Source organism: Lissotriton vulgaris, chromosome 10 (assembly GCF_964263255.1).
Source record: "Lissotriton vulgaris chromosome 10, aLisVul1.2, whole genome shotgun sequence".
Classification (NCBI taxonomy): domain Eukaryota; kingdom Metazoa; phylum Chordata; class Amphibia; order Caudata; family Salamandridae; genus Lissotriton; species Lissotriton vulgaris.
The window spans coordinates 795,298,268-795,326,240 of NC_141698.1; the positions used below are offsets into that span (position 1 = coordinate 795,298,268).

The 27,973-nt window shown below is 42.4% G+C and overlaps 1 protein-coding gene across 1 annotated transcript in view; it reads right to left on the bottom strand.

Moving 5' to 3' along the window:
- DNAH11 (dynein axonemal heavy chain 11) overlaps positions 1–27,973 on the bottom strand; it is a 3,435,931-nt gene that overhangs the window by 2,850,140 nt on the left and 557,818 nt on the right. The window contains exon 8 of the mRNA XM_086939827.1: positions 21,833–22,000. Within this exon, the coding sequence (XP_086795953.1) occupies positions 21,833–22,000 (168 nt within the window). The remainder of the gene's footprint in view (positions 1–21,832; positions 22,001–27,973) is intronic.

Sequence of the window (27,973 nt, forward strand, 5' to 3'; positions counted from 1 at the left end):
TAAACATGGTAAACTTGGCTGACACAAAAATGGCACATTTATTTACTTATAAGTCCCTTGTTTACTAAAGTGGTACTACATGTACCTAGGGCCTAAAGTGCTTGTGCTCTCTCATTTAAACATGGTAAACTTGGCTGACACAAAAATGGCACATTTATTTACTTATACGTCCCTTGTTTACTAAAGTGGTACTACATGTACCTAGGGCCTGTTACTTAAATGCTACTAGTGGGTCTGCAGCACGGGTTGAGCCAAAAACTCAAGAAGCCTTTTTTGAACATGTCTCAGGCCTGCCATTGAAGCCTGTGTGTGCAGTTTTAAACTGCCATTTCAACCTGGCAAAATAAATCTTTTCTGGATAGAAGGTTCACAAAGGTGGGATAGACCCAAAGCGCATTACTATACTGGCCCTGAGGATTTAAAAGTAATCAGACTCTTATGCTTTTCCTTGACAAAACAAATCCCTCTGTAAAATAAGGCAATGATTTTTTCACTGTTGCAAAGAGTTTATTGTGAAAAAATGATATTCTTAGTTTTCTTGATGCAAATACAGATGTTGCTTCACACTTGTGGAGGAGTAATGAAATATATCATTGAAACAATCTTCAAATAGACATCATTGACTATAGATTTTAATTTCTTATGGGAACTTGGCACATTTTAGGTGGCGAGTTTCACACTGCAGGTGTGTGCCTTTTGGACTCATTGCCACTATTCTCGTGGTTGTTGGTTTTGTAACATCATTATTGCACAGGTCTTCTGGGATCCTGGTTGCATGGAAGGCACATAGTACTTTTTTCAATAAGGGGAAATTTCCATGAAGTGGAATTCTAATTTTCAAACTCTGCAACCTATATATACTCACTCTTGAACTTCTTCTGTTCCCACCACATACTGCCAATATTTGACCTTTTATTGTTTCTTATTTCAGTAATAGTTACTCTGATTAAGGGTTTTCTACCCAATATGCATTCTATTATTGGAAGGAGTCTCAAGCTTTGTGGAGCCCTTGTTGCAGCGTATCCCTCTGGTGAATTTGGATTTCTGAGCAGAAAGTGACAATGTTTTAATGTAGAAATCTTCAAGGCGATTTTGCCCAGCAGCTCCCTAATGATGCTGCATCCTCCTCGCATTAGGTCAGCTACTTGCCCTGCTGAACTTTACCTTCTCAAACACTTTCTCCAGAATTTCTTCCAAGTCCGAAAGTAAACCGAGACTGGGCTCAATCCACCTCGTGTATCTGCACCGCGCTCCATCGCAGTCAGCCATAACTTTCGATTTTGCCCCAGTCTCACATGTCTAGATGCTAGTGCTTGATGCTTTGATCTTCTATATGCTAGTTTTTACTAAAAACTTGAAAAGTTCATGTCTTTGGTTCTATTAATTAGGTTTTTGTTGTTTTGGTGTCAAATAATTAATTACAATCTTCTCTATATCAATGTGTGTTGGGTTTGGCTTGAGTTGTCTTTTCACATTATTACTGTTTGTGTGCTGCATAAATACCTTACACTTTGCCTCTAACTTAGGCCTGGTGGCTTTTGTGCCAAGCTACCAGAGGGTTAAGCATAGGTTAATTTGGTGACTGTTTGTGGTTCACCCTGAAGAGATAGTGGTTGTTGCTTGAGAAGGGTTCAAACCCACCTAAACCAAAAACCCAAATTCCTACACTGAGCGATTATAGATTTACCACACTATGTGACCCTTATGAGGACACATGCTTAATTTAGAAAACTGTGATGCCACCTTTGCACCCTTGTAATTACTTAGAGTGTCAACATATGCATGCATGGAAGGTAGCCCATAAGTTGAAAATTCTGGGAGGGTGAAAGTATTGTTAGGAAAACACAGACCCCTTCTTGCGTAACATCACCTGATTTAGATTGTTTGGGCAGTAGTGTGAGGCTTTGCACGATTTGGATTGAAGCAAGCAAAAAAAAAATATTGTGGGTTTCATTTAGGTCTGCTGATTTCTCACTAAGTCTTCACTTAGGTTCCCGGCTTCTCCCTCAAGTTGCCCCTGTGGGACTCAGAATTCCCTATGCCTGCTCCGAGAGAGTGAGAATGCATAAGATCGTGGTAGAGAAATAAAACCTATCTGAATTGTTCACACGGTTGTTAGAGGACTACAAGATTACCAGCAGATAGGGATGCACGCCGCATTTTGGTGTAGATTTAGGAGGTAGCAGGTGAATGGAAAGGAGGTGACAGCAGCGAAGTGTAGAGGGAAGGGCCATCCTGGGTTGTGTTTATTCTTTTTGTTCTCTTGGTTGAAAGGCATTACAGTTTAAATGCATCTCAGTGGGAGGGAAAATAAAACAAATATGTTGGAAAAGAGTATTAATTGTAAAAATAAAACAGAATGTACGTGCCACAGTCATTACCTAAATTGGGTTGGATCCTGCTGGTTCTAACCACTGGTGGTATGGAAGTAAAAGTCTGTACTCATGATCTCACAATGTATGTAGAAATGTTTACATAACACCTCCTGAGCACATTTTTTTTCACCATGTGTTCTTTTCATGAGTAGCAGTACTCAAGCACCAGGACACAGTCCCCATGAGCCGCTGCTTCTCTGAGCTATTGTAATCATAATAAACTTAATAAGGTGGCATACAGCCAATATGAACACACTTGTCACCACTACGTTAGGAAGAGTGGACTGACCTCGGGATATGGTCCTTTAGGCCGGGAGTAATGTAATGGGCAAAAAGGCAAGATTCTCATTGCCAAGTGTCAAATGATGAGTAAACAGTGGCTTAACTACCCTTCACCTCCCGTTGCCAGTCAGTGATGGGTGCCACAGCCTCACAAGCTGCTGGTCTACTGCAGTGCTGCCTGTCTAAAGTGCCAAGACTCTGAGTTAAGCAGACATGTCTTTTTTTTGTTATATTTTTACGCAGTAAGAGGGTGTTATGGCGGCCCGAGCGTGTAAAGGCAGTAAATGTTCCCTCTGCCTCGAACGCCAAATGCCCTTACACTTGCGTGGAAACCCAAATGCTGCACTTCAAGCATAGAAAGCAGCAACCCCTCTGGTTTGATACTAGGTGAATAAAAAGCATACTTTATATCGGAGACTGTGCTCGTCGAACTAATTTTAAAACGAAAATATTATAAGTGAAACTGGTCTCTTCAAACTAATATTTTAAAATCGAGACATTGTAATTGGGAAAACGACAGCATTACAGTCATAACACTTTAACAAAGTAGGTGAACACTGTTCTAATGCAGTTTTTGTGCAGCACTGTAAATGTTATCACAAAAAGAGGTAGAGACACAGCTAAGTGCCATGGGGTTGATTAAGATTACCAGATTCAACATGTATTGGCACACAACTTTTACAGTCCATGGCTGCAATCATTAAGTCTGGTGTTATTTTCCGTGGACCTTGCAGGTAAGAGCGGCAGGGACGAGGGAGGTTGGGGGGGGGGGGGCGGGGGGGGGAGGTGTTTCGACAGACGAGGAGGGAAAATTAATGATTTAGTTTTCCCTCGTGGCTGTCTGTTGAATCCCCCAACCCCTCTGGTTAATGCCACTTTGAGTGTCTGCATTCTGCTCTTTCACAAGCTGCACATCCGCACACAAGGAATTGCCTTTAGTGCTGCTGTTGCCTGATGTAATAGTAGGATGCCTTTGAAGAAAGCACAGGGTGCCTTCCAGCTTGATCAGTTCCTGTCTCTTTACAATGATGTTGTACATTTCTTTAGAATTGGACTGCTGCTATTTTACAGCATACCATACTATGCTCCTGGACTCTGTTCCACTAATGCATCTTTGATCAACTGTGCCCAGGGAATAAGTCTATTTTGATGGTGTTTAAATTGCAGCACACTTGTAACAGTTTTATTTAAACATAGGTGGGTGTTATTTGAGTTTGATTATTCAAAATGGTTTGCTGTGAACCCCTCTTATTTCCTCATTTGTTTCCTTTTTGTCTTTTTTTCCTTCTTTCTTTTTTGCCTTTTTTGACTTCTTTCCTTTTTTTGTAACTTTTTTCTTTAATTCTCTTTTTCACTACATTTCTTTCCTTCTTTCCTTTCATTTTTTTTTCTTTTATCTTCTCTTTCCTTGTTTCTCTTTATTTTATCCCTTTTTCCATTTCTTTCCTTCAAGTATTCTTTTTTCCTTTTCCCCTTCTTTCTTCCTTCTCTCTTTTGCTTTTTCATTCTTTCTTCCTTCTTTCTCTTTACCTACTCTCCTTTTTTCTTTTTGTGCATTCTTTCCTTATTTTTGTCCTTCTATTTTTACCTTCATTCCTTTTTTCTTCTTTCCTTCCTTTTTTGCATCATTATTTCTTGCCTTCTTTACATTTAATTTTACTTTCCTTCTTTCTTTTTTGCATTTGTTCGTTCCTTCTTTCTTTTGACCTTCTTTCCGTACTCTCCAATATTTACCTTCTTTATGTCCTTCCTCCCTTGTTTCTCTCCTCCTTTCATCCTAATTTTCTCCTCTCTTCTTTCTTTTTTTCTCTTTCCCCTTTATCTTTCCTTTTTTCTTTTTTTGCCCTCTTTTCTTCCTTCTTTCTTCCCTTATGAGTTCTTTTTTGTCCTCTTTCCTTCTTTCTTACATTTTTTCCTTTTATCTTTACTTATTCCCCCCACTGTTCCATTTTGCCCCCTCCCTGCATTAAAGGCCTCTCTCCCTTCCTTGTTGCCTTCAGTTCTCCCTTATTTGCCCTTCCACCTTCCTTTGTCTGCCTTTCTTCCCTTTACCCCCTTCCTCCCGTACTTTCTGCCCTTCTTTCTTAAAGGCGAGGATAAGAGCCAATGCCAGACCGGTGGCTATCTTAGTTCTGTTTTAGCCAAGTCCTTTTGATTTTACTAAAAGCATACATAACATAATTACTTATGGGGTTTTCAACCAGACTTCATCCAATAGTCTGTGATTGTGTCATTCACATTTTTATTCCACCCACTCCAGCATGCATAAAGGAAAGGGCAAGGGGTAGCCCATGTTCAGCAATTGACTGACTTCATGATGAGTTTTGACACGATGCCCTGTCAGAAGGAGTACATCCACACGCAAGGTAGTTCCCTTCAGTGCCTGGTGTACCATCGCAATATGTACTTTTTTGAGAACAGAAAAATAATTTTGCCTTTAGCCATTTTTTAAAAAGATTTAATGAAGGCGGGGCAGCTTTCCCAACAATAACGTTTTTCAAAAACCATGACAAAACAAGGCAAGAATTGCCAAAAGGATTGGGAACAATGCCAGACCTATTGGCTTTGCAAATGCTTGATTTTGTTTCATGTGTCTACTCCAAAGTGAATTGAAATAGGAATACAGCCCAAAAAACGCCAATTTGTTAAATGACAGGACTGAAAAAGAAATGTTCCACTAGCATGGCGCCAACTAGTACCTCTGGGGATTAGGCCCATTTTGGCCTGTGGTTACATGGTAGCACCACTAGCTATTAAATATTTTGTTGGTTGTGGATTTCAGCATTGTTCTACACAGTAAAGCAATATTTATGAATGTGTCAGCCTATTATTCTATTCCCCATTTATTAGGCCTGGCACACCCACTTTAGAAATCCTCTCTCTTCTCCTGTCCTTTCCTTTCCTATCCAACGAAAGGTCCTGGTCAAAATTCAGGGTGCATTTAACAAATGTGCGTGCATTCTCACAAACAGTACGGCAACATTGTCAACGCAGGATCAGCATCCGAAGCACATTCCCCTAAAAACATCTATGAGGGTTGGTGAAAGATAATCAACTTCACAATTATGTATTTACAAAGAACATCATTGAACAGCAAGCATTCATTCTACTAAAATGTGTTCTACTCTTGTGATTCTACTGATGACAAAATGACTTTCACGGCCAAAATCGACAATCGTGCTCTTCAAGATTTCCAGACTAGGAGAGAAGACCCTGGGCCCTCTCACATAAACTGAGAGCTGGACGTGATACTTTAAGAAGTCGGGACAGATTACAAAACAATTTTGCCTGGCACTATTTCATGTTCTTCGTAGCAAGACAAAGCAGGTTGTGCTCCAAACAACATTTAAGATACTGTTATGAAACAGGATTTTTGAGGTGGTAAAATGAGGTAAGAACGTTTGTGCACGATTGCTGTGTGGAATTTTGTTGTGATGTTGATGTGGGCTTTTTTTTATATCCAGCTATGTTTTCTTGCTGCATTACTGCAATGTTATTTTGTTGTGTACTGCGGTTGTGCACTTTTGAGTATTTTGTTTTGATATACCATGTTGTTTTAATTCGGTTATGTTGCTTTGTACCTGCTATTGTGTAATGTTCAGTTGCTTACTTTTGATATGCCAGTAAATAATGCGACCTTTCCAGCAAAAAGCAGCACGTCACAAACGTCTCTGTGACAAACAACCTTTTACTGCAGTCTAACATCCTCGACATAATTCCACAAATCAAATAAGTACAAACGTTCTTCTTACACATTACCAACTCCAGAATCCCTTTCTTATAATACAGCAGTAATATGTGTGTGAAGCAAATAATGGCCTAACCGAACACTAAGTAAATGAAATGGCGCCAGTCAAAAATGTTTGTGATCTGGCCCCCAGAGTAAACATGCTAAATAAAAAAAACAACTTGGAGAAGTATTTTGATTTAAAATAATACTGTGTCCAGAATACAAGAAGATATGATAGGAGAAGGAATGTGTGATAAAAGCCATTGAAAAGCATCAAATGAAAGAAGACCCACCAACTGGTGACAGTGAAGAAATTCAATCAAGTGTTTGAATGTTTAATATTTCAATATTGTTAAACCAGACAACAAGGCAATGAAACGCAAAACGAACTAGCCAGTAAAACTACTCCCTTCAAAATGTGGCTCCCTTACTTCATTCCTATGCACATACAATCAATCCAAGGCCTCAGTGAGTGCCAGCCGCTGGATCCTTGGCTGTTCCTTGCAGCCTGCGGTGCTGCTGCTCTGAAATCAGATATTACTAAATTCTTGCCTGTTTTTTTGGCTGAGCCAGGGGAATGGGACGGAAAAGTCACCATGGACCGCAGTCTTAAACTATGGGCAATGTACAGCTAGCTGTCAAAGTTACTCTTTGATGATCGATTGCTTTAAGCCTGAAATGCAGGGTTGCAAACCTTGCTGCAGGGCCCGTTTTAATTTCATTAGTTATTGGTACTCCAACCCATTCTTCAATGTCAGACATCACCATCATTATCTCTCCTTTTCTGCTTGGGATAGTCAAATAAATTATTTGTCATCACTCCAGTCAAATCAGAAAGATATGCTGTGTTCTGGACATTCAGACTTATTATATAAGGAGGATTTTTAAGTACCTTTTTTTTCCAAATTTTTATTAATATGTTTTGTGTAACGGAGACCTAACTCATACGTGTTAAAAGTACAAAGTAGTTACTAGAGTGATCTGAATATTTTTCAAACAAATAACTTTCAAGAGTATCAAATACCAGCTTTCAAAATAGACCACACAAACCAGGTATTCCCCAATACGTTGAGAACATAACCCCATTTACATCAATTATTTTGCGAACAGTATTTTTTATTTTTTTCCTGGAGTGGTCGATAATATATAGGTTTTCCTGTTTGTTAAGTAACGCTATGTCATTAGGTTTATGAGTTTGAGAATTTAGACCGTAAAAAGTGATACATGGCAAAAGTACAGTTGTGAATTGTGACAGCATGAGCAATATACCCTGAAATATGTTACCCACTCAAATTCCAAGGTATCTTACTCGTGCTGTTATCAGGAATAATATACTATCATATGTTACGGCTATACAAAAACAACAGCAACAAAAAACAATAAGTATTGGAAGGCTAGTCTACCATTTTGAGTTCATAAGACAGTTCCCTACCTCACTCCCTGCTTCCCCTCTCGTTTTTTGATCTAGAGGAAAGCGCACCAGCTCTTTCAGCGTCAAAACAAATAAAGCGTCCCCTTCGCATAAATATTACAGCCTTTGGGTACTCCAAAATACTTCAAGGACATGTGATTGTCTAATAAAAATTTGTGTTAAATGCATCAACACAAAATGCATGCAATATCGTGTCTCATTTCTGTCAGCCGATCTCAGTTTTCAGAAACACAGCCACAATTCGCGAAAAAGCTTTTCCCTGCCATGAAAAGAGAAATGTAGTCAAATCGTGTCATATGATAAGCATATTATGCTAGGTGCACATTACACATCCCAGCTGACAAAAACGTCTGTAACCTTTGACATTTTTATGGATTGTAAAAAGAAGCATGGATAAGGGAGGCACTTAAAAGTTAGTGGAAATGACACAAAGAATAGTGAATTATGTTACTGTTTCGAAAAAACGAATACATATAGGGGAGAAATAAATCTGAGGAAATAGCATAATTGATAACTTTTTCTTTATTTCATTAATGTTGCTATATTTTATTAAAGTCACGTCAGAGTGCCTTGTTGCATAATTAGATTTGATTCATAAAAAAATGAGAGAAAATCAGATGCATGAAGGAATTAAAATGTTGTACCACTGGTGAACAGGGTTAAAAGTTTTGAGAACATGCATTCCCAGAGAGGTGAAGTGCAGGAAGAAGAGGTGGGGAGAGCTACGGATGTAGTTCTTGAATCATTTGCGGCAGCATCAAGCAAGGTCTTGATTTAGGCTAAGGCGGAATCAGGAACACCAGTGAAAGGGACATTGACACCCTCTAGCTGAGAGAAGAGAAGGGCTTGTCTGGTGGTTCTTAAGTCCACTTAGGGGAGGAACAGTGCAAGCTAAATCAAGATAGGTTAGCTGGCCCCAGGGCACGCATGAAACAGCTGAGATAGTTGACATGTTGACCACTGTTATTGGTGGAGTCTATTCTCTTGGACATTTGTTACATTTGACTTGCAAGTTGTCCTTGGCCAGGTCCAGTAGCTTCCCATAATAAACCTAGACTGGTTTATATGAGAAATAGATAATGCCTCATTTTTTAGACCTTACTTATGTGTCAGAGAAGACAAAAGCATAGTTCTAAAAATTCAAAAAATTGAAAATGGGTTATATTTCTAGCAAACTTGCAAAGCTATCCGATCCATTTCCACCACCCAATGTTTTGATGACAAAATGCATTAACGTTTCGTGATGTGGTCAGTAAAGTTCAATTCTTTAGAAATGCTCCTTACAAATGTAACTGCGAGGATGGTTACGTTTGGCTCACAGTGTTATAGCGCTTTGCATGGTGAAAATTAGGAATCTTGTTTTTACAGATTGTTCCTGAAATATCAGTTGCATGATCTTGTTTTCTTCCTGATTCATCTGTCTAGCCTCGAGGGTAGCTAAGTGACAATGTTAAAGTCAGGTAACCCCCATCACACTCCTTATGCAGGTAGGATATTGGCATTTATATGCTATACACATTTTTTCCCATTTCAAATAAGGATAATATTTTGAGTTTAACTGTCCCAAAAGAAATTAGAACCAAAGTAGTATATGCATATTTTCACATTTGCAAATGGCTTCATGGTAGTAGATTGTCCACAATTGGAGGCTCCAAGCAGTTTCGCGTAAGAATGTTTTATACTTTACAGTTAATAACTCAGTAACTCAAACATTACCATACACATAGGTAAGTCACAACTTGGGCAATTTGAAGGAATTCATAGTAAGTTATTCTGGAGTTTAAAAGTTGTACCTGGGCAACAATCAGTGACTTTTGCTTTAATGTGCTCAATTCATGAGCAAGTTCATCCATAGTTGCAGTGTAGTTTCTGTATCGGTAGAGAATATTTTAACATGCATGGAACGTTAATTTCCATGGCATGGCACATTGCCAAACCTCAATTTGGGCGCTGTAAAGGCAGAAGCAATCCTTCTAACGACATAATTGAATCGTATATATGGCTTTTGTAATGTTAATCTTCCTCCCAGGTTTGTTTTCTAAGCTGAAATTGATTTCGGGGAAGTCAGAACAGATCTTATAATGTATATGGCATTCATGGATTGCCTGTGGGAATGAGTGAATTTAACAAGTCATATAATGAGCCAAAAGACACCATTTTCGTGGAGAAAGTACAAGTACCAATTATAATGTATTGGTTATGATCTTAAAGCACTGGCATGATCAATTCTGAGGCAGTTCCCATGATTCCCATGTATTCTCAGTGCAGTATGTCATGGTATACCATATCTTTTCATAGTTTGTTGAGGAGTCAAGAAATGACAATTACTCCTGCACTGCAAAAAGCATGTACGTGTGTCAAGGAAGATGCATAGTGAATGTAGTTAGGGAGACAATAAATTAATTGCATAAGAGTGAGTTCATGAGATTCACGTGATCAGTGGCAACAGTTGGGAACATTCACTGATGCAAGGTCCACCAGGGAAACTGAAGACTTGTTATTGCTAGACTTGTTAAGGTCCAATCAAGAGAAGTCTGGAAAAAAAGATTGTGGTGGGAATCTGGAGGGTATAGTGACAGTATTGGTGTGTTACGTTTCGCACTTCACTTCTGTACTAGTTGGTCAATTCCTTTTACAAATGTTACTTGTCACTTTTCTGTGGTGCTATGGGGCGTCCTCACCTACGATAAAAGTGAAAATATTTGTGGAGACTGGATAGTTGATCGCTTCAATTTTCAGTGGAGTAGTGAGGAATAGTTGCCTTCCAGACTATTTTAGGCTATACCATTGCAAACTTTTCACTGTTTTACATTAACACCAATATTGCAATTAAACCGCTAGAGTTACAGATGTTTATGCTCCAAATCAAATTGCCACTGGAGGGACCTGGGGAATGCGGAAGGTGCAGCCTAGTCTTCCCCTAGGAAACTATGTGGAATTGAAAGGCCAGACATGGGATAAGTAGGACAGGGGAAAAGACAGGTGTTAACAAATGATTCAAAGGAGGCAGGAGAGGTGGATTCATGCCCTTACTGACTCCTAAGCACCACTGGCTAGTGGGGAGGGAACAAGCAGGAGGCCAGAACAGGATCAGCCGAGGTGAGGCCCAGAATGAGGTGGTGAAAATGTATTGCACATTCTTGGCACGGCTGGGCAGGCAGACCAACTCAGTCCTGGTGTCCTCGACTAGGTCTGGATGGGAATGAGCCCCCTGACGTGCTCAGCGTCGGACAGTGTGGCAGACACTATAGTGGCTTGTTCTCCCCTGCAGGGGAAGATGCATGTTAAGGAAAAGGGGAGTGGGGGGCGATAGAGGCAAACCACATGCACTGGGAGGAGGCAGAGCACCGGAGAGTTGGCACAACCTCCCCACTACATTAGACTGTAGGAAAGGCACAAGGCCATTACAGGGCCCGGACGGCAATGAGGGGCCCAGAGGGAGTGGCCACACGTCTACACACGTTGAGCCATAGGTCAGCCAGGATGCGCAGAGGCCTACAGAGGGTGATTTGCCCTTGGACCTAATGGTAAGGCCAGCCCCTGGAGGAAAAAACCAGAAGCAGGCCCAGTCAGCAAAAAGAAGAAGCTTGGAGAGCCCAGGCACGTGCCGATACCTGAGGTGGGTGAGGACATAGGGTGGAGGCCAACTGGGCTTAGAGATGGCAAGGGGTGGACCAGGAAGCATATAGAATGGAACAGCTCCAGCTCATAGAAGAGAAATAGGAGAGCCTATGTATGGCCAGGGAGGTGGCCCTAGACCAGGTTGGTGCAGCCTGATGGGTGACAAAGCGGTAATGCCGGCAGGTAGGCTAGCAGTCAGTGATGGGGACTGTGCGCACAATCGCTCCTGAATGTTGACCTGAAGAGGTAGGGGGGTCTGCGGTGGCTGTCCCTATGCCACGGTCTTGGTCAAGTGGCAATGACCTGGAGCAATACTCTATGTTCAAGAGAGACATGCCTGAAAGAGAGTCACAGTTGCATGTTGGGCAGTGTGTGAAGAGGGCACAGGAGAGGATGAGTTGGATTTGGATTATGATGAAGCATGATTGGGAGGAAGCTGAGCTGCGTGATGAAGTAGGGGTACCAGAGACACGAAAAATAGGGAGACGCGAGGCAAGAAAAAGTGCAGTTGGTGTCTTTCAGAGATCAAGTCAGGACATGGGTGAACAGCTCGAAAGCAGACCCAGGCATCCGATGGACGTCGCAAGGACAGACGGGATGTTGGCAAATTACCTTCAGGTAATAAAGATTGATGGTCATTGAGGGACACGAAGGAAAGAGGGACTGGAGCAAAGACATGTAAGTCAGTGGGGGTCAGGAAGGAAGTCATTGAAGGAGTGGAGGTAAAATTGAAAGACATGCAGAGAGTGTGGGATACACCCAAGGAGGTGGTGTGTGACAAGGTCAATGAAGGTAAAGTGGTTCAGCCAGATGGCAGGAGAGGGACAGACGACACAAAGGGTGAAGATACAGAGGATGACTTGACATATAAGAGAACACTTGCTTTAATGGGTTTAGCAATGCCCCTGGGTTCCCACATATCTGATAAAGTGAACAACAAGATATGGAAATAGGAGTATGTGAATGTTTTCAAGTTATTACTCAGTATAAGGAAGGGCCCAAGGAAGAAGAGTGGGAACCGACAAGGAGACCTAGGGTCCCCCTTATTATGGGAAATTGTCATCTGCCTTTTTAATTTACACCTGGGCTTTTGCAACAAACATGCAGACAGGGCTATTGCACTTTTCAAGTATATGGAAATCATTGCGAAGGAGCACATGCATTTTGGGGGCTATGTGTGGCTCAGCTAGGTTGAGAAGTTCAGTGCTCGGGTGAGTACTAAACCAGACAAATAAATATCACAATATTTCCCTCATTGACCAACAGTATTTTAGATATACCAGTGACCACAAAAATTATTTGTATATCAAAATTTTAATATATTATTTTTTTTGTTTTATAACATATCATTTTTTATAGTTAGAAAGTTACTTTTTGCACTTTAAGAGTTCATTTTTTATACAATACATTTAATCATTGGTACATTTCTTTTTTAACCAGGATGATTGTAGAACAAGATCCTAAAAAAGAAATACATATACAATAACATTACTCAACGTCCTCCTGATTGCATACCGACACAGCCACTCCAATCATACAAAAACATTCACTCCCATACAAGTCTAAACATACAATATCTGAAGATGATAGAGGATAATGGTCAGGGAAAAAACAACTTTCTCCTGTCAACATTACGGGTCTCAAAAAAAGGAGATTTAGAGACTCAGCACTGTGACAACACTGTGAGAGGCGATGCATTGAACAATATTATTGTGGTAAATGATCTCTGCATACTAGATGTGCCAACTAGCACTTTAACTGTACCAAATCCAACCTTTCAAGGGATTGGGGGACAAATGAGTGTAATCGATTTTGTGCTAGTTTCTAATAGGTATGCTCATCTTATTGACAACTTTAGAGTAGAAGTAAATCCTACTAGCAACCATAATCCACTAGTCCTATTGTTGAGTACTGTGGCTGACAGGGAACAGTTTTCTGAACAACCTAGGACATATAGTCAGAATCAAGGTTTTAGGCTAAAATGGGATAAGGTTAATCCTAAAAAATTGGAGGAAACTATCTTCAAGGTTAACCGATTACAAGTAGCTACTTGTCTAACGAATACCCATGAGCTGGAATTGATAGTCCAGAATTTTGAAGTTCTTTGTGAGAGTGTGGCCACGTATTTATTTAAACCTGCGGGGAAGGGTGGCACCCGAGACAACAAATGGTTAGATGCTGAATGTTCCGCAGCACAAACACTACTGAAAAAGGCTTTACATAGAGTCCCACGGGATAAGGCAATGGTCAAGAGAGCAAGAAGAAACTATAAAGAGACCATTGAAAAAAGGAAACTGGAATTGAAAAAACTAGACCTTGAGAAAGCCTCTGATCTAAGGGATAGTAGGTTGATTTGGGAGGTTATAAATCGACCCTTCCTTAGTAACGAAAATAGGACCATGATTATGCATATAACCGGGGAGGACTGGGAGTCCCATTTCTCCAGGTTTTTTAATCCAAAGGGTATCACCCTGATAAATGAAAGCGAGGACTAAATCAATCTTAATATTGAGACTGCACAACAGCTTAGTCTGTCGCTTTCCTTGGGTGTAGTGGAGGAGGCCCTGAGAAGAGGTATCCCACTAAAGGCACCAGGGCCTGACGCTGTACGCTTGGATTTGTTTCAAAGTAATCTTGTAGTTTGGGTACCCCTGCTGCTTAATGTTTTTAAGGCTATTATTGTGGTGCGCATTCCATCATTTTGGAAAGAGGCAGTAGTTGTGCCAATTTTCAAAAAAGGTAATAAAAGCGACCCCTGTTGTTATAGGCCAATCTCCCTAATAGACGCTTCCTGTAAGCTATTGGGGATACTAATATTGGCCCGACTAGAGACATGGGCAGACTCCTCTGGACTTATTGTGGATTCACAATATGGTTTCAGAAAAGGCAGATGGACAACAGAGCAGTGTCTCAATTTGGCCCTGATTATGGGTAAGTACATAAAGGCTAGGGGTGTTTCCATGCACCTGGCCTTTATGGACTTATCCAGTGCTTTCGATACTGTGTGCAGGAAGAAACTGTGGCTACTAATGGAGTCCATAGGTTTTGAAGAACCGTTGGACACTTTGCTACGTAGTTTACCTGCTGCAACCTCCGTGGCTATTCGATATGGCCCAGGGGTGAAAAGCCAGGGCCCATTCCATCAACGGAAGGTGTCCGCCAGGGCTGTATTTTGGCCCCTTTTTTGTTTTTAGTTTACGCAAATGGTTTAGAATTTGTTTCGTTGGAAAATGGTTTGGACTTTCCTAAAATAAATGGAAAACACATATGTTTATTGTCTTATGCAGATGTTACTGTGTTAATTACTTTAACTGCAAATAGTATGCAAATATGTTTGAATGCTTTTAATGAATTTGTGTTGGGTTTAGACCTAAAGGTTAACTTCACAAAATCATTCACAATGGTCTGTGGTCCAAATAGGACCAAAACCCGTAAATTTGTTGTGGATAATCTGGTTATTGAACAAGTTCCAAATTTTAATTATTTGGGAAATGTTTTTAATAAATCCTTGAATTGGGACCCTCTAATAACAACACAGGTACAAAAGACAACCAGATCGATAGAGGCCCTCTTCCGTTTCGCAAGCCAACTAGGACAAAAAACGATTGCTGAGTTAAAGGCATTGTATAAATCTAAATGCTTGCCTGTTGCAACTTATGGAGCAGGGGTATGAGCATACCACAAAAGTACACAAATATAAATCATGGAGAACAAATTTTTAAAATGTCTTTTATCATTTCCAAATAGTTCACCTAATATTTTTTGCCACTCCGAGGTAGGTCTGGACTTCGTGAGCGACAGTATTCATGTGTCCTCATTGCTCCTATGGGGGAAAATATGGTCCTTAGAAGATCTGCAGTTTTCAAAAAAGATTTTTAAAGATTTTTTGGATTTTGGATTTTTTTAAAGATTTGGATATTGCCATGCAGATCCTATGGCTGTGTTATGTAAAGGAAACCTTTTTTAAAATTGGTCTTGGTGACTTTTTTGATAACCCAGATTCTACTAAATTGGATACAAAGATTGTGATTAAGAACGCATATTGCACTATATTAGGCCTGTCCAAACTTGAAAAACATTCATCATATCAAGCAGCTATACCACAGCAACAATTGTATTTATCTTTTACTGCACATACGCAATGACGTTTTTATTTGACTAGATTCCGGTTGAATACACTGCACTTTTTAGTGGCTTTTCCGAAACAAGGGGGTTGGTGTGAGAGACTACCCCCTTGCCCATGTGATAATGAAGCTCAACAATGCACATTGCACTTTGTGCTTTTTTGCACACTTTATAAAGCTCAGAGAGATTGTTTTATTAAACCCCTTTTAAGAGAAATTAGACCTTGCAATTTTAAGGAAGGTTTTGAGCACTTAAGATCATTCAAACTGCGGTTATATGTAGCTCTATGCTCAGTTTTATTAGTTTGACAATTTCAATTAGGAATCGCTATTGATATTATGTTTTTGTTAGGATATACTGAGTTTGTTATTGAAAGTTACTGAAATTTTATAGAATCGATGATCTATATGAATACATCCAACTATAATGTACTAAGTCCCGGCAGTTGTCCTTTAAACGCAGGCGAGTTGGTGTGAGAGGATAACCCACCTACATAATGTGATGATGAAGTTTGTTAAGGCAGAATGCACTTTACATTTGTCTATTTGCTTTTTGAGGGACATTCGATCCTGACTATTCAGGAAAGCCTGGATTAACTGAGATTTTTATAAAATGTAATTCTATGTTTGGGTGCTATTGGATTGATTTTATATGAAGATAATATTTATAGGTATTGTGCTTTTTGACATACTGTGTTTAGTATTTGTGTTTGAACCTTTGGATATGAAATACCATTTGTAAATTTGTATGTCAAACTGTATACTTTTATGATTCTTTTTTTGAATCGAATAAAGTTATGACTGGCTTGCAACTGATCAAATAGAATCTTTCAGGGACATGCTTGGTATGGACAGAGTTTGTGCATCAGCGACAGTGGAGGGCTGCAATTACACATGCCACCATTGGCAAGGCCTGGAGGTAGCGCAACAGAATGATGAAGGTGTTTTAGGTGTCCAGAAACACCTTTCTCAGCTTGGCAATGCTGACTATATGATGGAGATAAGGGATGTCATTAGTAAGCTGTGGAATGAGATCGTGGTAGTTGGGGGGTGAAGAGTCAGCTGCCTATCCTCCCTTCACCCCCCCTCATATGGGCCATGAAGGGAGGACAGGTAAAGGAAGACTGTGAGCAGGATTCTTAAAACGGGTCAAGGAGGTTTAATTGGAGGATGTTTTGGTAGGGGAAGTGAGAGAGAGATTGAGGATTGGAAAGAGCTCATTGAGCGAAATGAGAAAAAATTAAGCATGGTATGGGGCGTTGGGGTGAAAGCTTGATGAAAAGTGAGAATTATTGGGTGAAGAAGGAAATAATTTATTAAAGATGCTTGATGTAATGTTAATGTTGTTTTAAGGTTAATTAACTGTTTTGCAATCCTGTCCTAATAAAATGGCCTTTTCCACTCAATGGTGGTATGGAGCGTGATTATTTTACGGTGACTGGACCTGGGGAAAGTGACTGGAGCAGCCCAGTCCTTCCCCAGGAAACTTTGTGGAAGTGAGAGGCCAGACACTGGATGGGGGGGAATGGGGGTGTTAGGGAAAGTATTAATGGAGTCGGAAGAGGTGGGTTCAGCCTCTTCCTGACTCTAAAGCACCACTAGCTAGTGGGGAGGGAACAAGCAGGAGCATCTACCCACTCTACACAATTTTGAAACTTGGTGGGGGGATTGATTTGCACAGGGAATGCCATAATAGGACAGGTTGCATGCGTGTAGGGGGTTGTTGGGGGTGGGGAGTCAGATGCAGGCATTTCCACCCCTATTGGGCGGGGGGTAAAGAGAGTACAGGCAAAAGAAGACGGTGAAGAGGACACAGAGGTTTCAATAAAGGATGTTTGGGTAGAGGAAGGGAGAGATTGAGGAATGGTAGGTGGTCAGTGAGTCAAAGGGGAAACAATGAAAGAAGGTATGAGGCGTTATGGTCCAAGCTTGTTGGGAAGTGAGAATTGTTGGGTGAAGAAGGGAATGACTTATTAACCGCTTCTGTGCCGGTTCCATCATCGGCCATGGCGCTCCTGTGCTGATTAAGTAACTGTTCCATCATCTGTACATCGACAGGCAATCCCTCTGCTGTTTCCAGCATAGGGATTTAATTTTGCCAAAGACAGCCTTAGCTTCTAAGGATTTCTTTTGTTTTTCAGTGAAATGACGATCAGTGGACCCGGCGCTCTGACCTAATTTCACTGAAAACAAAAGTGAAATGAGCCGATCGGTTCATTTCACATTCACTGTCTAGGTGCTTGTGGAGCTATCTAAGCCCCCAAGCACCTAGACAGACAGCAGAGATATCATTGGAAAGGGGGAGAACCTTCCCTTTCCAATGGTATCCCTGCATTGTCGATCCCTGCTTGCGATTGCTGCAGGAGGATGATTCCCAAGCAGGGATCCAGTTTGCTAGGCACCAGAGAGGGGGGAGAAGCCCTTGGGCAAGGGCTTTTGCTGCCCCCATATTTTTTATATTTGTATTTTTTGGCCAGATTAGTCTTTCTGCCCCCCTTGGGGGCAGAAGAGGCACTAGCCCCTGGTCTGCCCCCCAGGGGGCAGAAAGCCCCCTAGGCACCAGGGATCATTTATTGTTTGGTAATGAGTAGTGGAGGGCGTGCTCAAAATGGATATGCTATTGGCACAACCCCTAGACACCAATGGCAAAGGTCTTTCTGTTTCCCCCCCCCCCAGGGGGCAGATGAGAACAATAACCCCAGATCAGCTCCCCGTAGGTGGCAGAAAACCCAATAGGCACCAGGGACTATTTTGTTCATAGTGTATGGGTGGGGAGTACCCAGAATGAGCATGTCAATGCCCCCACTGCCCCAAAAACAAATGGGAACAGTCTTCCTGCCCCCTGGATGGCAGATGGGAGCCGAAAGCCCACTAGGACTATGAGTATATCTTGTTTGTTAGAGTAGGGGTCGGGCCATTGGCATGGCCATTCTGCGCAGCCCACACACCTACTCTGGCTAAAATATTATACTCCCTGGTGTCTAGTGCGCTATCTGCCCCACAGGGGGGAAGAACCCCTGATCTGCCCCCCTGTGGCAGAAAGCCCACCACTATGCTCAGAATGAGCATGCCATTGCCCCCACCTCCCTCAAAAACAAATGGGCACAGTCTTTCTGCCTCCCCAGATGACATATCAGGACAATAGTCCCCAATCCGCTCCCCTGGGGGAGGGGGCAGAAAGTCCCCCTAGGCACCAGGGATATGTTTATGGGCATGTCAGGGATTGTCCCCTTAGGCAAGGGTCACCCCCGTTGTGTGTGTGTGAAATTGAGTTTGGCTGATGGTCTGCATATACTGGCATTGGGCTGGCTGTGTTTGTAATGGCATTTTGCTGTAGGTGTGTGTGGACTTGAGCTTGAATGGCAGTGTTTTTGGACTGTCGCTTGGCTAGTGATATGTGTGGACTGTTGCTTGGCAGGTGATGTGCATGGGTGGTGCTTTGCTGGTGGTGTGCTTGGACTATTGCATGGCTGTTGATGTACATGGATGTTGCATAGCTGGCGGTGTGCGTGGACTGTCGCTTGGCTGGTGGTGTGCTCTTGGTGTGTGTGGGGATGGTGCTTGGCAGGAGGTGTGCTGCATGGCACTTATCTGACAGGGTGCATGGAAAATACTTGACTGGCCGCATGCTGATGGTGTGCATGGATGACACTCAACTTGTGTGTGCCTGGATGGTGGTGTGCATGGATGGCATTTGGCTGGAGGTGTGCATGGATGACATTTGAGTGGCGGTATATGTGGATGGTGCTGGGCTGGTGGTGTGCGTGGACTGACACTTGACTGATGGTGTGCTGGTGTTTTGAGTGAATGGGGCCTGGATGGGAGTGTATATGGATGGCTCTTGGCTGGTGATGTGTGTGGACTGACGCTTGGATGACTGTGTGCTGGTGGTGTGCATAGTTGGCACTTGGCTGGCAGTGTGCATGGATGCTCCGTACCTGGCAGTGTGCGTAGATGGTGCTTGGTTGGTGTTGTGTATGGACTGGAGATTTGCTGGCGGTGTGGCTTTTGTGGATCCCCCATTGTTTTATCACGCGAAGGCATCTGACATGCCAATCCGTTCGGAGCAGGGGTTATTTCTCTCTTTTTTTTTTAACTGCTCCGAACGGATTGGCGTGTCTGACGCCTTCGCGAGATACTGGCGGGGGAGCTTACTATGGACTGCTTCCGTTGCTGAATAGGTCAACCGGTCATTAAACACAAACGTTGTGTCAAACAACTTGAATCCTTGACAACAGCTACAAAATATTGAATGCCCAATGCTTGAACTTGATCATTTATTGTAATTGGGAACTATATATCTGGAATACATTGGAGGGCTGAACAGCTCCGAATTATTTCACGATTGCCACTTTCAGCTTAGAATGTGTTACTTTTTGTCATGGCAAGACATTAGGTTTGGTAAAAGGCATTGATGTTGGAAGTTTCCAGAAAAGGCTTCCCTTTGCACCTCTGTTTTGTTTTTCTTTGTAGAATGGAATTGCAGCCAGTTGGGACTTGCTTTAGAGGTAAATGATAATATTTACCATCAATGATTTGAAAAAAGCTATGAGAATGACCAGTCCAAAGCAAGGTGCGCATTACTACATTTGATATTTCAATAGTAGTGCTTGAATTTAAGATGCATTGTGTCAACATGTGTATGAGCCTACAGTTACACCTTTAGTTCAAATCACCATTTTACTGCTCCATATCAGCCTCCTCCATAACTCTGTTACTGTTAACTATTTTGTAGCACGGCAAGACAATTTGTCAAATATCACTTGTGACGAGACATGGAAATTAATGTATCAAAAGTTAGTGGAAGAGAAAAGTGTTAATATGGCATGTCCTGGAGCATCTCTTCTGTAACCTCCTCGAGAGGTGGTGGATGGAGTTAGCATCAGAGGTATTTCTCTGTTGCTTGGCTGAATTGGTGAGTGGGTAGACTGAAGTGGTGTCTTGTGTTATCACTTCAAGTATGTGCTCCCTTGGCTGGAAGGTGGAGTGAGAAGTCATGTAGATTAAGTAACTCTTTTCTGTGCTGCATTGTTAAGTGGATACAATACTATACCCAACATCAATTATAGTAAGTGATGAATGGAAACTGTAGGAGAATCAAATACGGTCATATCCACAGCCAGAGTACTGCAGGCTCAATTGAAATAGCAATTACTCCCTAAAGCACTGAGAGCAGTAACCCTGCCCCACCTACAATATCTTCAAAGGGTGACGTCATCCAAATTAAGGGCACAAAGTAATGTTAATGAGGGCAATCAAAAAGGCTATCCTAAACAAATAAAAAAAATGTTATAGTTATACTAATACAATGAATAATAATTGCATCATAATTGGTAATACTACTACTAATATTATTGCTGATAGATACCAGATACAAATTTAAATACTCAGTTCTTTAAGTGAATCAAATCATCTCATTTTCTTTTATAATAGGAATGTCCAGTTAACATTAAATATAGTATATTTTTACAAAGTCAGTTGTAACTTTACACACTGTTACACTGGGAGTCATTATATCATGGTCAATACCTTTGTATTGCTTTCTTTTACATCATGACTAGACAGATAAGGAAGTATGTTTAATTTTTAGCATAAACACGTTTATGTCCATACACAATAGATATAAACATGCACAATTTATTTCAATTCATTATTTATCATTGTAATAGATCTAATTTTAAATTTAAAAAGTAATAATTATTAAACGATTATTAAAAATGTATTTCACTTATAATGTAATTATATTTAATTCTGTTTTACTTAATGTAATTTTATACTACTCATCTCTGATCTCTATAATCTCTCTACTCCGAAACACAACCCATGACTGACCCTAAAATTCACATACTACACATTACTCATTCTTAAACGCTAAAACCCTGACAGCCCTATCAAAAATGTGTAAAAATGTAAAACCTTATAACTGCATGAGATTGTTTTAAAATATTTAAAAATGTATATTTAAAATATTAACAGTTCAACTGGTAAGGAGCAGGACTGAAGTGTGAGGCACAAACGAATCCCCCATAAATACTACTAATAAATTAAAAAAAATAGTACATTTATTTCGATAATTGCAATTTAAGCAAAGTGACATGCATAAAGTACTTGTGTCGTAATAAGATTAATAGAATATTAAGTTTTCACGAATAAAGAAGATCGTTTTATATAGCTGATTATTACAAAAAGTGACATTTAACATAAGATGTACCTTATCTGACACAAAAGGACGGTAGTTTGTAATATTTGTGAATAAATGCTATATTACCTCGTTGTTGTAATCCAAAGGATCATACTCGCTTTCCTTAAATACTTTACAGCTTTCACTGAACTCTTCGTTCAGCCGGTTTATTTCCTGATTCAATAAATTGCCCTTATTTCCTCCGAAGTGAAGTTTTTCCAGCTTTTGAAACTCCAGCATAGTCACAAATATGTCCTAAATCATTGACAAATATCAGGAAACTGAAATCAGTTTTACTCAACCTACACCCCACAAAGAAAACATGCATATGACAGATAGTATCCTTTTAAAATCAAATATACACACACAAAACATGGCATGACAAAGTGTCTCACATTTTGCATAATTGAATTATAGAGGCAACCACCTCATACCAGAACGCCTTAAGGTTTTCTGGTGCCTCATTAAAGCTTACGGAGGTACATTTTCTCAAGAAGCACATTTGTATATTAACAAACATCGAATGCACTGTAACTGTTTCCTGGAGGATATTTGCGGGTTGGATTAGATGTTTTGGTTTAGTCTTCTTTCTTATATATCAAGATCGTCCCTTTTGTAGCGGTCTAGTGTTCTGTCCCCTCTGGACAGAGCCCTGGAAGAGCCAAAACACAATGTAACACTCTCTGGCCAAGTGTGGCCAGAGAGCATAAATAAATGGGCCGGGGTCGCTCGTGGCATCCGGTCCGCACGAGTGAACCAGCGTGTGGTTGTCTGTAATTCCTAGGTGCGTGTGTCTCCTATACTGCACTAATAATGTATGAGCCCCTCTAGACCCGACACTGGCGACGAAGGTGGGATCTGGCTGATCGCATCACTGAGGGGCCGCGAACGCTCAGTGAAGGAAAGGTGAAGACGCGCTGTGCTGAATAACGACAGCGGCAACAGGAGCCGGGAATAAATGAGCCTAGCAGCGGACACCCGGTGAGCAGCGCGCAACGTGACCCAGCGCGAAAATACCTGTCTTGTGTCTGAAGTGCCTGCACATGCTGGTGGAAAACGCTGCGACGAGGCCCAGGCATCCTGCACCGCCGGAAGAAGTGCGCGCATGTGCAGAGACACCAGAGGCCAAGCAGAGCCTCATTAAGCACGAAGGGAGCGTGCAAGGGTGCAAATCAGCTAGCAGACCGGTACCCAGCCAAGAAAAGGAACGGCAAACAGCACACAAACTGCCCCATGCTCATCTAAGCACTATAGCTGAAATCAAAGGAACTATATGCCAACAAACATTGGCGAGTGCAATAGAAACAGTGCCTGAGCAGGCAACAAATATATATTGGCAAGTGCAATAGAAACAGTGCCTGAGCCGACAGCAAGCATTGGCAAGAACAACAAACAGCGAACAACAAGCACTGGCAAGAACAACGAACAAGCTTTGGCAAAGACAACAGAGCCAATACAAGACCAAAAAGAGCAGGAACACCAACAAGAAGGTCATAGCCACAAGATAAGTACGCTATGTCGAACCCAGCGGCCCCAGCCATCCAACAGCCTGCAGCTCTGCCTGCGCCACCACCTCCAGTGCACTCCCAGATTCACGCACTTCCGCCGTTAGGCGAATTAATTGACCCAGCCACGGCATCACCGAGATGGAAAGTGGGCGCCTCGACAATTACTTTGTGGCAACAAGAGAAACTGACAAAGCAGTGAAAAGATCACTACTATTGCATTTCGCTGGAGACAAAATATACAAACTGTTTGCACATCTCCCGAACACCAGTGCATCCCCTGACTATGACGCTGCAGTTACTGCTCTGAACGCCCATTTCGACTCCCAGCTTAACCCTCATTACGAGCGGTTCAAACTCAGACAAGCTAGGCAAAGAGAGGGGGAGTCAATGGGCACCTATCACGCACGCCACAGAGAACTAGCAAGCACATGTACGGAAGATGATCAGACCAAAGAGGTGACGGCACAACTTATCCAAGGCTGCAGCAACAAGACACTGCGGACACTCATACTTCGACAACCACGCATCTCACACGAATTATCGGATATCCAGGCAACTGCAATGGAAACCGCGCTCAACCAACAAACTGATCAAACAGTTAGTGTCAAGATAGAGCGAGTTGACGCCATTCGCACACCTTCTCGTTGTGGGTGAGGAAGGTGGCCCACTGGGACAACGCGATGGAAACAGTGTGGATATTGTGGGAGAGAAGAACATCATCCAGATTGCTGCCCAGCAAGAGGAAAGACGTGCTCTAAATGTGGCATCCCTAACCACTTCGCAAGCGTGTGTCAAGGAGGCTCACGAGGTAGAGGTAACCCAGGGAGGAGGACACCAACAGGAGCTGTGAGGCATCTGTCACTAGAAGAACCGACAATGTCGCGATCAGTGAGGACCTCCACTCTCCACGACCAGCGCCTGGAGGACTCTTCCATGGAAGAGGACGAAGATTGCTACTTTGTGTCGTTTGCAGGTGACCTAAAAAGGAGATGACGACCGCAACCTAAGTGCAACATTGAAATTGACGGATCCCCAGTAACAGGCCTGATTGACACGGGTGCTACAGTTAACATAATGGGGTTGGAACACTACAAAACCCTGAACCCGAGACCGCCACTCACCCCGTCCAAGATTAGGATTCTAACATACGGAAGTCAGAAACCACTTCCCCTAAAAGGGAAAATGACAGTCCAGGTGAAATCGAAGACCCAAGAAGTAACTACAACAGTCCATGTTGTTGATAGAGAAGCAGACATATTAGTTGGGAGTCATACCGCCTAAGACATTAACTTGATTGCTTTTGCAAACGCTGTGAAGCTCCTCCAAACTGACGACGTTCTGGATGTGTTCCCACAATTATTTAAAGGGCTAGCGAATATAAGTAGACCGCCAGTAAAATTGCATATTGACAAGGCAGTACAACCTGGGGTGCTAAGACACCGACAAATCCAGTTTCATCTCCGGCCACTGGTCGAGTAAGAACTCCTAAAGCTAGAACAACAAGGAGTGATTGAAAAAGTAACATGTCCCACTCCGTGGGTATCCCCCATGGTAATAGCTGAAAAACCAAAGCAACCAGGGAAGATTCAAATCTTCATCGATATGAGAATGCCCAATCAAGACATGAAATGAGAGAGACACTGAACACCAACGGTTGACGACATTCTGGCTGATCTCAATGTCTCACATGGTTCTCGAAGTTGGACCTAAAGGCGGGCTATCACCAGTTAAAACTAGCAGACGAGAGCAGATACATTACAACATTTTCGACTCACCTTGGGCTCTGTCGGTACAAAAGACTGAACTTTGGAATATCGTCAGCAGCGGAGTTATTTCAGAACGCTGTGAGAGATTTTGTCAGGACTCCAAGGCGTCCTTAACGTAAGCGACGATATTCTCATTCATTCCAAAACAATTGAGGACCACCACCAACAACTCCGAGCCACTCTCCAGCGGCTGGCAGAACATGGCGTGACCCTCCACAAAGAAAAATGCCAATTCTTCTGCAAAACGATTGATTTCATCGGATACGTATTTAGTTCGGAAGGTGTCAAAGTAGATCCTAGAAAATCCCAAGCAATTCAACTTGCTCCTCCTCCAACCAATGCGTCTGAAGTAAGAAGCTTTCTAGGGATGGCAACATACTGCGGCTGATTCATCCCAAACCTGGCCACCATAGCAGAAACATTGCAAAACCTCACAAAGAAAGAAAACCCCTAGAGGTGGACCCCCGAAGAAGACAAAGGCTTCAAGCAAGTAAAATCAGCTCGATTAGATAGCACAATCATGGCATACTTTGACACCACTCGCCCCACAGAGTTGCTAGTAGACGCCAGCCCGGTGGGCCTAGGAGCTTTGCTCACCCAAGAGACGGAACCAGGGACCCGGGTCCTGTTAGCCTTTACAAGCAAAGTACTCACAGCAACAGAAGCCCGGTACTCGCAAATAGAGTGAGAAGCACTGCCCATTAAATGGGCATGCAACCACTTTCATCTATGTGTGAGCGGTCACCCATTTCGAGTGATAACAGACCACCAACCTCTCCTGCCATTGTTCAGAGGAACAGCGCCTCACCCACCCCCCAGGATCGAAAGGTGGGCCATCCAACTGCAACATTACCAGATGGAACTGATATAACGACCGGGTGCAAAGAATCGTGCTGACTTCCTGTCTCGCCACCCGGCATTCACAACTGAAGCAGACAATGATCAAGAGACAAGGACCGAAGAGTTTGTCAATATGATCTCCCAGTGGTCATGCCCGCGAGCTTTGTCGATAGACGAAATAAAAACACACATGGACACGGATGTGATTTTTAAGCAAGTAGCCGAAGCTCTGAAAATCGGATCTTGGGAAGGTTTTCTCAAAAATAGCCAAGGGTGGAATGCACACGACAGGACCCGCCTAGGGAAATTTTGGAAAATTTGAGATGAACTCCGTGCCGCAGAGAATGGAGTGATCCTGAGAGGCTCACAGATCGTGATACCACAAAGCCTACAAGGACAAGCTACAGTCCTCGCACATGAGGGTCATCAAGGCACTAGGAGGATGAAGTCAAGGATGAGGGAAAAGTATGGTTCCCGGATCTGAAAGACAGCGTAGACACCGTTGTGCACAATTGCAGGGCCTGACAACTCACTAGCAACTCCGCAGCACCAGCACCAGTGATCAGGAAAGATCCAGCACCATCACCATGGTCGTGGGTAAGCCTTGATTTCGGAAGCTTTCCAGACGGGAGAGTAACTGCGGTCCTTATTGACAGTTCCACCAAATATCCCATAGTAGATGTATTGCCATCTATAGCATTTGTAAACGTACAACCTGGTCTGGATAAATCATTCGCCCTATTTGGCCTGCCTCATGTCCTCAAGACAGACAATGGACCTCCTTTCCAAGGCAGTGTGTTCAAAGACTTTCTGAAAAGACGGGGCATAAAGCATCACCAAATTACTCCGCAGTGGCCACAGGCTAATGGAGAGGTCGAGCGATTTTTGCGCACCACCAATAAGATACTGCGCATATCGACAGCTGAGGAGAAGGATCCGGAAGTAGCTCTTCAACAGTTTTTAAGAGAATATAGAAGCACGCCGCACTGTACGACACAAAGATCTCCCTGGTCGCTCATGCTGACAGGACCTCGGCGCGACATGCTACCCATGGCTGACAACTGGACTCCTGAACCTTACGACCCAGCAAGTTCCCAAGCACGAAGACAGATAACCAACGACAAGGCAAGTTGTCGAAGAAGGGCGCGAACCCGCGTTTTGATTCCAGGTTGCTCCGTGCTAATACGGAACCAGTGGGGTGGAGGAAAATTCCGCACATACTATAAACCAAGGTTGTGGACCGTGAGGTCAACCAAAGGAATGGCTATCACCGTAGAACATATCATGATTTAAGAAAGTCCCATCACAAAACAGGACTCAGCAGGCCCCGGAACAAGCGTTGAGTGTGGAACCACAACTAGACATCACAGAAGACAACTCTGGTGAAACCTCAGCTGCAAGTCCTCAGATACCATCGCTGTCCAGAACTCCCAGCCCCAAATGTGTCACGAATGGCAGAGGCTCGTTGAGTCCCAGACGTGAACGGGAATCCCGCCAGCATCCATATAATCTTAGCCCGAATCCCTGGCCTAGTCAGAGACTCGCAGGGTTTGCATGTTAGGAACTTTTAGTGTTTTCTGAACAGACTAACTTGGGATGGGATGTAGCGGTCTAGTGTTCTGTCCCCTCTGGACAGAGCCCCAGAAGAACCACTACATAATGTAACACTCTCTGGCCAGGCGTGGCCAGAGAGCATAAATAAATGGGCCGGGGTCGCTCTTGACTTCCGGTCCGCACGAGTGAGCCAGCGTGTGGTTGTCTGTAATTCCTAGGTGCGTGTGTCTCCTATAATGCACTAATACTGCATGAGCCCCTCTACACCCCGACACCTTTTATTGTTGGGAGTCCAAATCCTGGTGGTATTTTTGCCTATATGCAAGTTGGCAATCTAATATTAATGCAACAATCAATATTTAGAAAATATACCAAACTGACACATTTTCAATATCAATGTAATTATTTGCACTAAACACTGCCTTGTTTAGTGATTTTGATGCAAACATTTATCCTCGGCTAGTCTCGAGTTTACATAAAAATTCTCCCTTTGTTAGGGAGAAAACTGTAATTAATCTAATCTCAGAATATCATTTATTAGGTTGAATGTTAATGTCAAA